The sequence below is a fragment of the Thermobia domestica genome, chromosome 16 (genome assembly GCF_964235325.1).
Source record: "Thermobia domestica chromosome 16, izTheDome1.hap1.1, whole genome shotgun sequence".
Taxonomy (NCBI): domain Eukaryota; kingdom Metazoa; phylum Arthropoda; class Insecta; order Zygentoma; family Lepismatidae; genus Thermobia; species Thermobia domestica.
In genome coordinates, this window is record NC_137469.1 from 130,486,763 (window position 1) to 130,502,140 (window position 15,378).

Genomic DNA, 15,378 nt, shown 5'->3' on the forward strand with positions numbered 1-15,378 from the left:
TGGAACTAATTGAGATAACATTTTGCAAGAAAAGAAATCCTTCACAATTTATTCTTTAATTGCACAAAAATCGACAGTTCCTAAAATGTATTTCCTTCTTTCTAAAAATAAGGAATATTTTGATTTGATTTTTTTCAGTTTAACATCCTGATCAGCAACGAAGTTATTTGAGACGTGGAGTTAATGATCACGTGGAGTCCAAACCACGTGAGCTCCCCCGAATTCCCGGAATCGAGCCCGGATCTCCCACGTCAAAGGCGTGTACGCTAACCGCTTAGCCACGAAGGAGCTCAGTGAGGAATATTAATTTTGAAGTGTAATATACGAGTTTAGGGGTGTACATATACAGTTTTGTATATACAATTAAATTTAGTGAATTCAGCATAATTCTAGGTTTTAGGATTATTTTGTATAACTGAAATGTGGAGTGACTAAGTATTGCTGAGTTTTGATATATTCCAAGAAAGTGAAAACTGTATCTAATGGCAACGAACATGTTTCGGGAAGCTGCAAAATTATTTCTTTAAATGTTGTAGCATATGCTTATAGTATTCACTGTCATTCTAAGAGTAATAACACATATAATAACATTCGTGGAATTGAAAATATAAATTGTTCATTAATTTCCAGTTTCAATATAACTTTTGCAAAACAAGCCACATTATTCATTACTATGATTATTTGGTTAATATTATCCTTTCTGTTTATTTCTTTTGCAAATTTATTAAATAGGCCCCTAATCTGATCACACAATTTTCCAGACAGATATTCATGAGCAAGGAATCAAATCTCTTCTTACACCTTCGTTGTTTAAGAGTACAAAGGGCTAGTATCTACTTGCGTTGCTCTTGTCAATTTACTTAATCAATATGAAACAAGATATACGGTATTTTAACTGAAAAAGACAGTATCCTAATAGTTATACAACCTTTCGTCAAACAAAGTGTTACAACCAACCAGGAAAACTAATATTGATATCAAATATTCAGATCATATCTTGCCCCCCCACTTTTAACGTCCAACCGCCGCCACTGGTCTTCAACTTTGTAGGAGGACGGAACGGGTAAGACCGTTTCTATAATCTTTTTTTTTTCTTTTTTTTTTTAAAGCGGTGTTCAAAACAATTATGAAGTTGAAAAAGAATGTTGTGGAAGATCAGGGGAGCAGAGTTGTCTTCAACATTGGGAGGCGTGCAAATTTGAGGCATATTCTGGGAAGACATGAATTTCATCTCACTTTCCTTTGTGGTAATCGGAAACAAATCGTCACATTTCTCCCCAAAAAACACATTTCAAATTGGATTATTGTCGGGGACAGTCCCCCAGTTCCAAGATTGGAGGGGACATGTCCCCCTCATCCCCCGAGATTTACACCAGTGTTGCTAAGATGGAAGTATTTGTGGATGTACACAATTTAGATGCATGTAAGAGTGAGATAAATACATGCTACAGCAAAACCTCCAAATTATGAGTTTAGACCACTAACCCATTTAGGAAATCCGTCTACTGAAACATGGCGAGGCGATGACCACATGCCGATACGCTTTCGCAGAATTATTCCTATAAGGCTACCACGTCGCCAGGAAGAAAGACCACCATCTGGTGGCACGCCTTTCGAGAATCGCCTTTGCGGCTGAAAAGTGGTTTTATTACTGCAACATGTCGGGAGGAAGGTGGGCAACTAAGTACATAGTGGCATATATAGTCCAGGACCCATAGTATACCCCCGTAAAAAAATCGAGGTCCAGAAAATTTGATTTTTTTATTTGTATTCTCGGATCATTATTGAATTAATTTAGCTTGGGTAGACGTTTCTAATCCGGGCCGATTAGGTTCTGAACGTCATTTTAACCCTTTCGATACGGTGCGCTTTTTGATGTTTTCGTCGACGAAGTTATGCAGGTGCTGCAGCTTCCCTAAGTATCCTATTGAAACTTTCTATAGTGCGTTGTGTCGGCCAAAAACAAGGTTTTCAGATGCTGGTATATTTGTTCTAAATTAGCTAATAAGAGGGAAATTATAAAGGGAAAAATGGGATTTTTTAAAAAAAATTCACCTAAATTCGGGAATTAAAATTTCTCATGGCTGGAAACACTGCCACTAGATAGATGCAACTCATCTTAAAATAAACTTGGGTACACCACTAATATATCCTAGAAATATCATGTCGATATCTAACAAACTAAGCATGTAATTTAAAAAACATATCATTCTATCTTTTAAAAAATCGCCATTTTCTGGACGTCATTTTAAGAATGGCGAATATATTTCAATGATGACTTAATATTTCGTGAATCATGAGACCTACATTCAACATTCTTGTGTCAGACGTAGGTTATGAATGTCTTTCATATCTCTGGCCGAGAGAAGGTGTAGCCTTCTACGGCCCACCCACTCATCAACGGGTGAGAATGAAAGCTCAATTTAGAAAATATGGTTAAATATTCTTATTCGAATCTGAATCTGAATCTCAGTGGCGTGTTTGGGGGGGGGCTTCCGGGCTTAAGCCCCCCCCCGAAATCTTAGTATAGTAAAGTAAATTAAATATCTTGCAGAATTTTCACATTTCCAGGCAAAGCCCCTCCCCCCCGAATGTTAGCAAAGCCCTCCTGAAACAATATGGTAAATACGCCACTGCTGAATCTTATTTATTGCAAAGAAAAATTTTTTAAAACATATTTCAATAACATTTTCACTTAGTTTTTAAAGAAATTTAAGTCTAATTTCGCAACAAAAAATAATTTTTATTGTATATTCTCTTTGTTACATGCAGTTGTTAGAAGGTTTCGATTGAAATATATTCGCTTTTATTAATAGTATTATTAGTAACAACATTGTCTTTATAAAAATAAATATTTTCCAGTTTGTTGTATCACCTCTTGAGTTCTCCCCCCCCCCCTTTGTTTCTTTTTATTACCTTTAACCTTTAACATGATCGGTCAACTTCTGGAATTATCGCTAAACTGATTGGTTGACTATTTTATGTTTTTCTTTCTTTTAAAAGTTTTTTCAAAGTTGTGAATCAGATATCTTGGAATTTAAGAAAAAGAAAAATCTCACTAGTGCGTGTTAAGTCGGCATAATAAACGATTTATACAGGGGTGCACGAAAGTCAATTTTTTAAACAGTGTGTCTGTTTAGTAATACTCGCACCTATAAAATTGAGTACTGTATAACAACCTTGCTTGTAGAAGATTTTCTTGAAGACTGCCGCTTACATAAATAGCATGGTGTGATTTTTTTTTATTGGTTTGGTAGATGTTTTCTTCATATTGGCAGACAGTATTGGTGAAAATTTCTCTTCATAACTTTAGACAGTAAGCAGTGACTGCAATTGCAGTGGCAGGTAATATCTAGTTTCGGTGTTGTTTCATTTTGTGTGTTGCAGGTATTCTATTGACTTGGTGAAATAAACATGAGTGATGAAGATGATAGCAGCTGATTGAGATCTGATAAATTTTTGTTAGCTATAGACTCTCTGAACCCATTCCACAAAGACAAATGTGTTATATACTAAAGTGATACAAAAGTAATACTGACATATACCAAGGCTGGACAGAAGTGAATTCGAAACGCAGCTGAAACAAGACAAGATTAAGTCCACAAAAGATTGAAATTGATTGGTGAACAAGAGCCAATATTTTATCACTGTAACAACAAGTGCTACAAGTCTTACACAATAAAGAAAAGCCTGGAAAGAATTAATCAACAACTAGCAGAATCCAGTGTACCACAACAAGATTCTGAGCGTTCCGAGAAGGCAGCTTCGGCCAAATCCAGCGTCCATCAACTTAGGAGATCTATGACAACCCCTCGCCCACCTCCAACATCTCATCACAAACCAGAGGACCTTCCGTATATTATCTGTGGTTTAGCCAAAATAAGGGCGAAAGGGAATGATGGAGGAAAATACAGGGTGTGTGAGTTTTAAAGAGCAAACGCGTTTCTATTTGCAGCTAGTTTCTTCCAAGATGAAGTTTTCAGTCGTGTTGCTGATCTTAACTGTGAGGTTTACGTGTTTGCAGCAGTTTTGTATGCCCACGGGAACTGTGTGCGTGCATTTATTCGGAGATACGAACGTGCCGCGAGCTCCTAGCAACAGAAGCTTCACTTCCAGGCGTCTGATAAGTTCGTGCTTTTCGAAAAAGCAAATGAGGTTTTATAACCACTCTTGAGTGCTGGGTACGGATTCACACTCAGTAATATCAGGAAATTAATTACCAACATGGATGAAACAGTAAGTGTTTGTAACAATGAGATTAAAATGTTTCTAGTGAGAGTGTACGGTGACAAAATTCGTTTCTGTCCGCCTGAAAAAAAAAAAGAAAAAAAAAAGAACCGCTTATGCTATTCTCAGCAGATCTGACTCCTGAAGATCTTGCAGCCAAAATAAGATCGCAGGATGCAGTGAAATCAGCAGGAAGAATTTTAAGAGAAGCCCTGAAAGATATAGATTTTGGATTACAGACAAATTTTGTGATGCCTCAGAGCTCCGCAAATCATGGGAGTCAATAAGAATGCCTGACGTTTTCTTGACATTTTCTCCGTTTTGTTTAATATCAGTAAAGGAAAACAATTACAAGTAAATTCCCTTGACTTAGGAACAGATGCCAACTACGGGGGTATACTATGGGGCCAGGACTAATAATAATGTGACCCCGACATTATAACTTTGACTAGCATACCGACGGCAGGCGTAGCTGCTGGGCCCATTATAACAGCTAGGAGCCGGATGCTGAGAACAACGAATTCCTTAAGGGGACAGCTCCCGACTTCAATATTCGTTCTTCGATAGTAATGATTGTAAGAGATAGCGGAAAACTTTTTTATATGCATCGGACTTTTATTTCTGATGCAACCATAACTTCTAGATCTACTTCTTAAGGTTTCAGCATTGAGTTGATGATTTTGTTTAACGTCCCTTTGAGCAGCGAGGCTATATGAGACGTGGACCTACGGATTAACGTGGAATCTGAACCACATGAACTCCAGCCGGGAATCGAACCTGGGTCTCTAGCCACGAAGGAGCTCAGGTTTCAGCATTGAATTCAAATAGTTTAGAGATCTACCGTAGGTATACAACGTGAAACAAAAATCATTTGAATACCACTGAAAATCATTTGTATTATTTAAAATTGTTCAATGACCTTTATCTAAATTGAAAAATGTGTTAAAAAATTTTCATACTTCGATTTTTTTTTTTAGAAATGGGGTTTTTAAATTAACAATGACAAATCTTTTGTTAAAAAAACACCAACAATCAAATTGTTGCTAAGAGTTGTTTTCCTTATTCGTGTGTTAAAGTTAGTGAGTTATGGTAAGTATTTTTCTCCTCCCCACATTTTCCCCATTTTTTTTTCTAGTAGCGTTGAGGCTAAAAACGTTACTAAGAATGAAGGAACAGCATATATACAAGAACTAGCATGAATGTTAAATCAATATGCTAATTTGTAACTTGGCTGTTAAGATTACTTAGGGGCAACGGAGGGAAGGGGAACAGCGCCCTGGAACAAGACCCTCTATGAAAAGGAAGCTTTGACGGTTGTTTACCTTAATGGTATCTTCCTCAGGTTCCTTTCTCCTTTGTAATTTGCAGGCCATGGGCGCTGAGGGCCTAAATACAATCACTTGGCATCTTCTCAGGCCCGGCAAATTCCCGAAAGATGCCTAGATGTTTATCTAAATGTAACAGTTATCTTCATATTTCGCAAACATTAGTACTTTAAAACATATAGATACTATTTAAGAGCACTGAATGATTTATTATTATTATTATTATTATTATTATTATTATTATTATTATTATTATTATTATTATTATTATTATTATTATTATTATTATTATTATTATTATTATATTTTAACCCTGGAAAGACACTGGGATCGCCGGCGGCCCCATGTGTGTTGACTTACGCATATCTGCACCTGCGCTAAATAACCTAAAGAGTTCATAATTTGTCTCTTGAGTAGAGGTGAAATTAGGAACATTTAATTGTTGGTTCTGCACATTATTTGTGTTTATTTTGTGAGCTGGGTCGCAAACGATGCAAGGGTGTTCTTTGTGGTACGAAAATAGCATTGTTGGAAATCTTCTATATTCTTTTTCTTTCGAACACATCCGGGCTGAAGTGCAATGTATCATAGGGTCAATAAGTAAAGAACTCACAGTAGAAGAAATACCTGGAATAATGCGTGAAGAGGATCATCCTCAAGCTGTGAAATTATCAGATTTGGTCGTTGTGTTTTCTGTCTCCGTAATAACGACAGAAAGGGATAAACAAGATGTATGTATTGCTTACGCAGCTCATGTGCTGAACATCGCTTTGGAATTTGTGGCGATTGTAAAGATGTGAAGTGACTTTTTACTAATGCTGTGAACACATCAGAATTTCCAAAACTTGTATAGCTGTTTCAAATAATTTGGACTGGAAGAGATTATTAACATTTGTATGACTATTCAAATAATATAACTAATGAATACTTAATTCGGTATTCTTCTACCTGATGACCTACAAAGCTATATGTTAAACAATAACTTAAACTAACCTAACCAGTTGCAAAAATGCATGTTAGGTTATCGTTATAGATATACGTCGGTAGATCACCAGTTAGAAGATTACCGAAAATTTAATAGTAAACCATTAACCTAATATTTGTATTCAATAATCAAAGCTGTTTTCAGACTATGAAAAGTTTCACATGTATATGAGTGAGGTACACATGTTGTAGTTTAACCTAAAATAAATTAGCACATGGCACAACCTCTTACTCGACTGGTGTTTTCTAAATGTATATGTTGTGTAATGGGTCGTATATGACCCCACGGTGTACTTTGTGTCATGGTAATGCTATGGTGTCCTTCCAGGATTAAAAATCCAAAGTTGGAACAAATCGGCTAAATTTTGTTTTAAGCAATTTATTCTTTCAGCAACTTCTGTTCTTCATAGATTCATGTAATCCATTAGATACTAAATCGAGAGTATAGCTACATTTCTGAGTTTTAAAAGAAATTTTGTTTTGTTTGAAACTTGTTTACTCCTCACAGCCAGCGGTGCAAATCTGTCAACATTAGGGGGGATGAGTAAGATCGTTCCCATATATATATATATATATATATATATATATATATATATATATATATATATATATATATATATATATATATATATATATATATATATATATATATATATATATATATATATATATTTTAAGCGATGTTCGAAATATTTATGAAGTTGTGGAGGGTCAGGGGAGCAGCAGTAGTCTTTAACATTGGGAGGTGTGCAGATTTGAGGCTTATTCTGTGGGGACATCAACTTCATCTCACTTTCCTTTGTGATAATCGGACACAAGTCATCACATTTCTCTCCAAAAAACACATTTACAATCCGATTATTGGGGGACAGTCCCCCAGTTCCAAGATTGAAGGGGACAATTTCCCCTCATCCCCCGGGATTTGTGTCAGTGATCGTAGCACATAAGGTATTAATTAATGCTGATGTCGAAATTCTCCCAACAACCTGGCGGTCTTTCTCTATGAGGTTGGGGAAGTCACATTTCTTTATGATGTGCCAAACATACACATTTTCATTTAAAAATATTGTGTGATATCAAGTACGACAGAATCTAGGATGGCTGCTATGATGTCCATACCCTCACTCCATGCAGTTTTCGCACCAATACAACTTGCCAAATTTTCCTTTCCTCCGCCCACGTGTCTCGTTATTAATTGCCTGTCCAGATACTTTTGTCTACCAGATAAAATGTCAAACATAAAAGAACGAGATGAAAGCCCGTGCTAGTGGATGATTAATGGTACTAGTGATCATCTCGTAAACGAATGAAGTTAGATAAAAATGAGTTCACTTGTGGTCCAGACCCCATTCAATGCAGTTTTTGCATCAATACCTACGTGCAACATTTACTTTTCCTCCGTCTTTATGTATCATTATTACTGTACTGTTTTGAGTAACCCTATATACAAATCTGAAGGCAGTGCAGTTTTAACCTCCTCGGCGCCCTAGACACTTCAAATTGTTACGCCACCTCACTATTTCCAGAGCATCCTCTTCCTTCAGTTATTTTATCTTGCCAGTTTTGGTTCGGGAGTGATTTTGCCTTAACTGTCTTACTCTTTTCCCTTTCTTTGTTTTTGCTTTTTGGAGTCTTTCAATTATCCACCCCTATGGACCCGCCGTGTCCCGGACTGGAAACCGGCAGCCGTAAGAAAGAGATAGTGGCCTGGTTTGGCCACTCTTGTTCATTTTTTATCTTACGGCATTACGGACCACCCATTCACCCACCTCTAATGCACTGCACAAAGAATCATTTCACAGTCTCGGCTTTTGTTACTACTAGCAGATAACATTATTTTACCTAATATTAGTACAGTTAATAGTTTGTTTTCACCCCCCAGTTATGCTCAGACAACTGTCCTTAAGTATTCTTATTTATGAAGTAATACGTATAAATCTCTATTTTCCAGGGAGTAATCTACACCCCCCCAACACCCCCCTAACACCCCTCCAAATTTCTTTACACACACTCCTGGATGGAAAAGGAATACTCCCCCAAATCCAATTATATCAATCAGTATCATATAGGTTATTTATTACATCAAGTTAAAAAAAAGGTGTAGCGTTTAGGAAAGAAGGCAATATTTTTATTTATTTATTTCACTTCAAAATACGAAGCGACTTCGTTCTCATATACGGCTTCGAGAACCACCTGACCCCATTGCTTCAGGCAGTGTTTTGATCGAAACAATTGACAAAACAGACCGCTGATACCTACCCTCCTGGGCTCCGCGGTCGTTTCCGAGAAAAGAGATTGATGGACAGATGCAGATAACTGTAATTGGCAACATCTTGAGCGGTCATTCACCTACCTCCTCAATAAGGAAAAGTGTGACAATATAGTAATAAGCCTATACCAGATTCAGTTGGTAAGTGCTACTCTGTAACAGGCTCGCAACCAGAGGGGGGCTAGGGAGGGCCTGGCCCTCCTAATTTTTTCATGTCCCCTCCAGACCTCAATACAAAATGCACAATTTAGATATTTGTAAGAGAATTTTTAATGACTTGGCCCCTCCTAACAAATTCATGACCCCCCCAAAGCTCTGTGGCTGGTTTCTAGCCTGATCTGCAAGTGGTGTATCAACGGACGGACGTTAGAAAAGGGTGTAGTCAAAACGTTTTTAGAACTGAAGAGATCGATCTAAGTAAGAATTATCTATATTTTAGACTGAGTCTAGTTTTATGCAGGAACGCATTTGGCGCTAGTTTAATTTTTTGTAAAGTATATTTTTATTCAAGTAAATTCATTGAGAAGAACAGGGCTCATAGCGAGTCACTTTTTAAAAATTAAAATTTACGTTTTTTCAAGTTGGTCACTAAAAGTTACTTTTTTTTTTCAAATTTGTCTCTAAAAGTTACTTTTTTCAGAGGTAAAGTGACTTTTTCGTGTGATTTGTGTTTCCCATTGGCAGGTTTATAAGAAAAAATATAAAAACAAATGGAAAAAGGCAAAAACTTGTTACTCATTACTCTTCTGAAAGCTTCAGTACTTGCTGCCACATGTGAAAGAGTCAACTTTATTCTCACTTCAACTTTTATTCTTTTTAAAGAACAGAGAACGGTTGGTGGATGCTTAATCTCTCAAGGTGGGGTTAAGAACTCTTCTGTGTCTATTCTTTCTTCTATCATAATAATCTTTTAGTTTTCTCTCGTAATAGTTAACGCTCCATTCAACGTTGTGTGTTTGTGTTTGTGTGGTTCATCATGTTCGTATTGTGTTATGTTCTTCTTAAAAGTATGTATATTCTTCTTAAGAGTAGGTGATGAATTTGAATATTTCACGTTTTTGAGAACTCTATATGCGAAGTTAAATATAATGTCTAGGATGAAGAAATTCAGAAATAGGCCAGAACTGGTTCCACTTACTCAGAAGCTTTTTACATCTGCTAAGTCTGCTTACCGTAACTACAAAGCATACTTTGAAAACCTAAGAAAGGAGGAAGCTCAAAAAGGAGAAGTAAAGAAGAAAGAAAACAACAAACGAAGAGAGAGGTGATGAAGAAATTGACAAAGGAAAAAAGGGGCATGATGAGATTTTGGTTACTTTTTCGTCTGTTTTTGGCCATTTTTGGTCACTTTTCAACTATTTACAAGAGACTAGACCACTATGAGCCCTGAGATTATAAAAATTAGGGTATATTAAAGAAGACAAAAGAGAAAGATAAAAAATATTTGTAAATTGAAAAACTGGATTTCTGGAAAACAACTAAATCAATGAATAATTTTCTTATGAAAGATATTCAGAACCAATAACGTAGCCAGGAAGGGACAGGAACGAAGATTAAGAGATCAAATGATATTATAACAATTAACGTTAACAAGAGGGTTAGAATATTAAAATAATGAAATTGGAACTATGTACAGTATTAATTACTAAACGAATGTGATTTCAGCATGGAACGAGGGAATTTTTCCCAATTAATTTTTGGAAAAGATCACCCATTAAAACTTGCTGGGGGTGAAAAAATTGAAATAATAGCAGAATTTTGCAAAATAATTACAATAATTCGTATGTAATCAATTCACATGTAATTACTGGGTAAAATAGTGGAGGTTAATTCCTAATACAGTGAAACCTCTCTTAACGGGCATCTCTTAATAGTAGACATCTTCATAAGAGGACAAACTTTCTTATTCTTGCATGCCATAAATATGTGTGGTGTGGTGTTATGAGAGAGAACCCTTCCTTTTAGGGACACCTCTCATTTACGGACAAATAATCGGTTCCACCGATGTCCGTTTTGAGAGGTTTCAATGTATTACTTAGTTTAATAATAATAATAATAAATGTTCAAATGTGTGAACTTACTTTATTGATCCTACCACTGCGAAGACGATCATTAGGACGATCTAGGCGCAGATAGGAGGACAATATTAAGACGTATCTCGCAGAAACAGGAATGCAAAGTAGAAACGAGATCTAGTTGACTGAGAACAGAAGTCAATGGAAAGTTTTCTTGAACTCTGCATTAAACCTCCGGCTTCCGTAGGCTATCGAGTTAGTTATACAGTTTGATGATATAATAATAATAATAATAATAATAATAATAATAATAATAATAATAATAATAATAATAATAATAATAATAATAATAATAATAATAGCAGTAGTATTGAAATAGTTGCGTAATAAAATATACTGTTTTCTTGTTTGAGTTTGTTTAAAAAATTTATCACTATTCTGAGAGCACCCCCCTTTTATTTTTCACACCCCCCCAAGTAAAAATTTCTGGCGTACTTACTGCTATTTTCAATTGACAAAAATAATATTATACGCATCACATTTACATTAGCCGCCGAGATCTACAGGTAGCTCACCACAACAGAAATTACGTTTTCTGTACAAGCGTATTTTAATATTTTCTTTCCTTTCGTCCTCCTATTTTTTGCTCCCCCAAATCTTTTGCGCCGTAGGCACGTGCTTAGCATGCCTAAGCGGAAAAGCGACCCTGTCTGCATGTGCACTCTGTGTTCACTCAACAAATCAGGTACTGTCCATAGAATACTTTTATGTAATAAACGTTTTTATAATATTTAGGCTTTTCAGGCTATATCTCAGTCTTTTCGACGTGGAGCTCTTTGGTCACACTGCTCTTTCGATCCGCGCTGTTTTAACTCTAGTGCGGGGCCACTCATAGGTCCTATTGGATCGAAAAGGTCGAGAGAAAATTATTACTGGACTTTCTCTAAAGGTACTAGTGGATGATTTCTGGCTTGGTCACATGTTCCGAAAACCGTGAGTTTTTTGGCAATATGGCCGCCAAGGTCAAAGTCGCCGAAAGATTACTCTATATCAAAAATCTTTAAATACATTTAAAACGGCTGAGTTTTTTTTAAAAAATACCCTCTATAAAAGTTGTTCACAAGTAAATTTTGAGCAAATTCACTATTTTTACCTTTTTGTCCAGTGGCGTAGCATGATCAGAAATTTAGAGGGAACTATTTCCTAAACAATCTTACAAATATCTGGACCATACAAATATCAATATGCTAAAGAGATAAGTAGATATTTCAAGGGAGAAAGTTGGGGCATGTACCTCTTTATGCACCCCGCACGCGACACTCTTGCCTAAAACCTACCTTAATCGCAAAAATGCACGCAAAGTTAAATGCTGCGTAAACGTATACGCTACATTTTATTTTATTTACTTTTACAGTAAGTATTAAATATAAGTCATTTATTTCTCTGATGTTTTATTTTATTAAGTAGGAGTCGTGCAGTATTTAGTGAAGCCAGTATTAACTAGTTCTTCCTATATATAACCTATATTTTTTATATCTTCGTTGTCTGGGTTCTGAATATAAATTCTATTTACTTATAAGAAAATAATTTTATTCTGAAAAGATACTTAAATTATGTTCTAGCTTATTACTATATTAAGTTTGACGTTATATATACTGATATTTGTTTATTATTTTTCTAATTGTACGAATTGTTTTCTCTCCAATCACTTCAAATACTGATTACGCTGAACATACAAACAAAGAGCTTATTTCCATTTTTTTCTTTACAAGATACAACGTAGAACGCTAAGTAGGAATATAATTGCAATCGATAAACAAATAAAGTGATATTGAGGTGTTATTTTTTACACGAAGATGATTCTTTATACGAATAGGTGCACATAGATATGATTTATAAAAATAGACATGGTTCGATAACACCAAAATTACAAGAACGGATTTTTACCTTCGCTGCTTTCACAACTACATTATAGACAATGAGACAAGACACTAATACGACACTTACAAGATGTGCTCCTTCCGCATTTTTTTGCAAGTGCAGGGGATGAGAAGTCGATGGGAAGAGTTCCAAGTGTCATATCTGGGATCTATTCGTCATCATTGTATGTGTAGCCATACTGAGACGAGTCGAGTTTTGGGGCTTCATCAAGTACAGTATGTAGTACTACTTGCAGCACTGAAAGTAAACTCTTCTGATGTGAAGATGTATGGAAGATGAGGTTGATGGTAATTTGGAGAAATTCAGGCGCTTCATGCGATGACACTGGTCAATTCTATATTTATTCATCGATGAGAATTTACGTGGCATAATCTGCACTAGAAAGGTTTCTGCAGACATTATCATAGTTTCTGACAATTCTTCTTTACCGAATTGAGTCAAATACTGTGCCATATTCTTTGTAGTGGTAATAGCAAAATGCTTAGTGCCAACTTTGCTTGTATTGTCACATCCAGTTAGAGGGTGCGGTATTGTCTGTTTACTGTAGCTTGGCGCTGTGTTTTGACACAAAAGCTGGCTAGCGAATCTTAGCAGTCCTTCCCCTCCATTCCCCTTATCGCAGTGGCAACAGTGGTGCTAACTAATCAACTTTAGCACTAGTGGGGTTTGGCATTTTTAACTTGTATAAATTTCGAAACAAACAGTAGGCCTACATTTCTTTGTGAATTTACTATATCAGTTTGATCTTTTTAGTATCCTCGCGCCGTAGAAACAAACACGGCCTTACAGTGAGAATATTATTCGGATTTTAAGAAGGTGGGGAAAAGAGAGCAAGGATGAGAACGACGAGAAGAAAGAAAGAGAATGAAAAAAGGGACACTTGTGCATTTACTTCGTAATGCATTTAAGTAGTCGTGAAACGGAAAAGGGATATCTGAACCCACTAGCACAATATTTGCGGAAGCGTTGGCAACATAATATTCTGGCGGAATCAATTCCCCGCTAGTTCTGGAGACTCAGTGTTTGTGATCGCGCGCCTTTGAAGAGGTTTGATACTTCGTTTGTGCTGATGTGCATGTGGTACTTAATATAGTGTTATAATTGTGTATTGAGCATGAGTGTAATATCGAACACGTTTCACAAAGTGTTAAATAGGCAATCACATGAAATCGTATACAATGTGTATCTATTTATGAGAAAAGAATGCCACTCGAATGATGCAGCCGTGGGAAGGACTGCCACAGCGACGAAAGTGTCCGTAAGTACCGTGCGACGCATAGTCAAACAAGGAGCGTCCGGAAAATTCACTACGCCAAACAAAAAGCGTTATCGACGTAAAAAATACGAATTAGACGAATTCGACATATCAGTACTGACTCGAACAATGACAGACTTTGTTCGGCAGGAAAAATGTTTTCCGTCAACAAGGCGTCTTTTGTCAACGATGAGAAGAGCAACAGGATTTGCGGGAAGTCGTACAACTTTGTGGAAAATAATCAAGAAATTAGGTTTTCGATGGCTTAAAATAAAATCCAATCGGCAAGATCTTTGCGAAAGAGAGGACATTAGAAATCGGAGAATTCATTACCTGAGGAAAATAAGACGTTATCGGCAAGAGGGTCATTCAATAGTATATATAGATGAAACCTACGTACACAGTTCACACACCCAACCAAAGACTTGGTATCACCCTGTGTTTGTTAGTGGACTTAAACCAATTAGTAAAGGATCACGTCTGGTGATAGTGCATGCTGGGGTGAGATGGGTTTCATTCCAGGTGCTTTGGCCATTTGGAAGTCGGACAGTCGGTCAGGAGACTATCATCATGACATGAACGCTACTAATTTCGTGAAGTGGGTGAATGTACAGCTGATTCCTAACCTACCGCGAAACAGTGTGGTAATAATGGACAATGCGTCTTACCACAATGTTGTGCATAATAAAGCTCCGCCACGTTCTGCAAAGAAAGCCACTATGATGGAATGGTTGAATCAAAACAACATTCTTGCAACTGAAAACATGTCCAAGGCAGAATTGTATGAACTGATCGAGAAAAACCGACAAATAGATTTTAACGTGGATCGGATTCTCCGTCAACATGGACACGAGTGTCTGCGTTTACCACCATACCACCCGGACCTTAATCCTATTGAACTAGTGTGGGCAAAAGTGAAAAATAGAATCGGTTATAGAAATGTAACTTTCAAGCTTCAGGACGTGAAAGCACTGTGTGAGGAAGCATTTGGCGCGGTAACGAGGGAGGATTGGATGAAGGAGTGTATACATGTCAAAAAAAACAGAAGAGACATATATTCAACAGGACGGAGTGACTGACACCATGGTAGAGCCGTTAGTGATTCAAGACTCGTCCAGTGAATCTGCATCCAACTGTAAAGATGAATCTTCAAGTGAATCAGACAGCAGTACAGAAACGGCCTCTGAAATGGAGAGTGCTACAATTAAAAGTGCAAGCTGCGCAAATATCGCTTCAGATGCTGAGCTTTGCACAGAAAACGGAAGCGATATCGATATACATTCGGATATCGTTTCAAGTGCTGGCAGTTCCACGGAAACAGCAGTTGTGAACGACAGTGCTACAGAAACTGCTGTTGAAAGT

At 36.7% G+C, this 15,378-nt stretch overlaps 1 protein-coding gene across 1 annotated transcript; it reads left to right on the top strand.

Moving 5' to 3' along the window:
• Window positions 1-14,522: 14,522 nt before the first annotated feature.
• On the top strand, window positions 14,523-15,095 carry LOC145672620 (uncharacterized). Its single transcript, XM_081741780.1, has one exon. It carries the CDS (start codon window positions 14,523-14,525, stop codon window positions 15,093-15,095), a length of 573 nt encoding a protein of 190 aa, XP_081597906.1.
• The last annotated feature ends 283 nt before the right edge of the window (window positions 15,096-15,378 follow it).

Coding starts and splice junctions, on each gene's coding strand:
- LOC145672620 (XM_081741780.1), top strand. CDS start 14,523: ATGGGTTTCATTCCAGGTGCTTTGGCCATTTGGAAGTCGGACAGTCGG.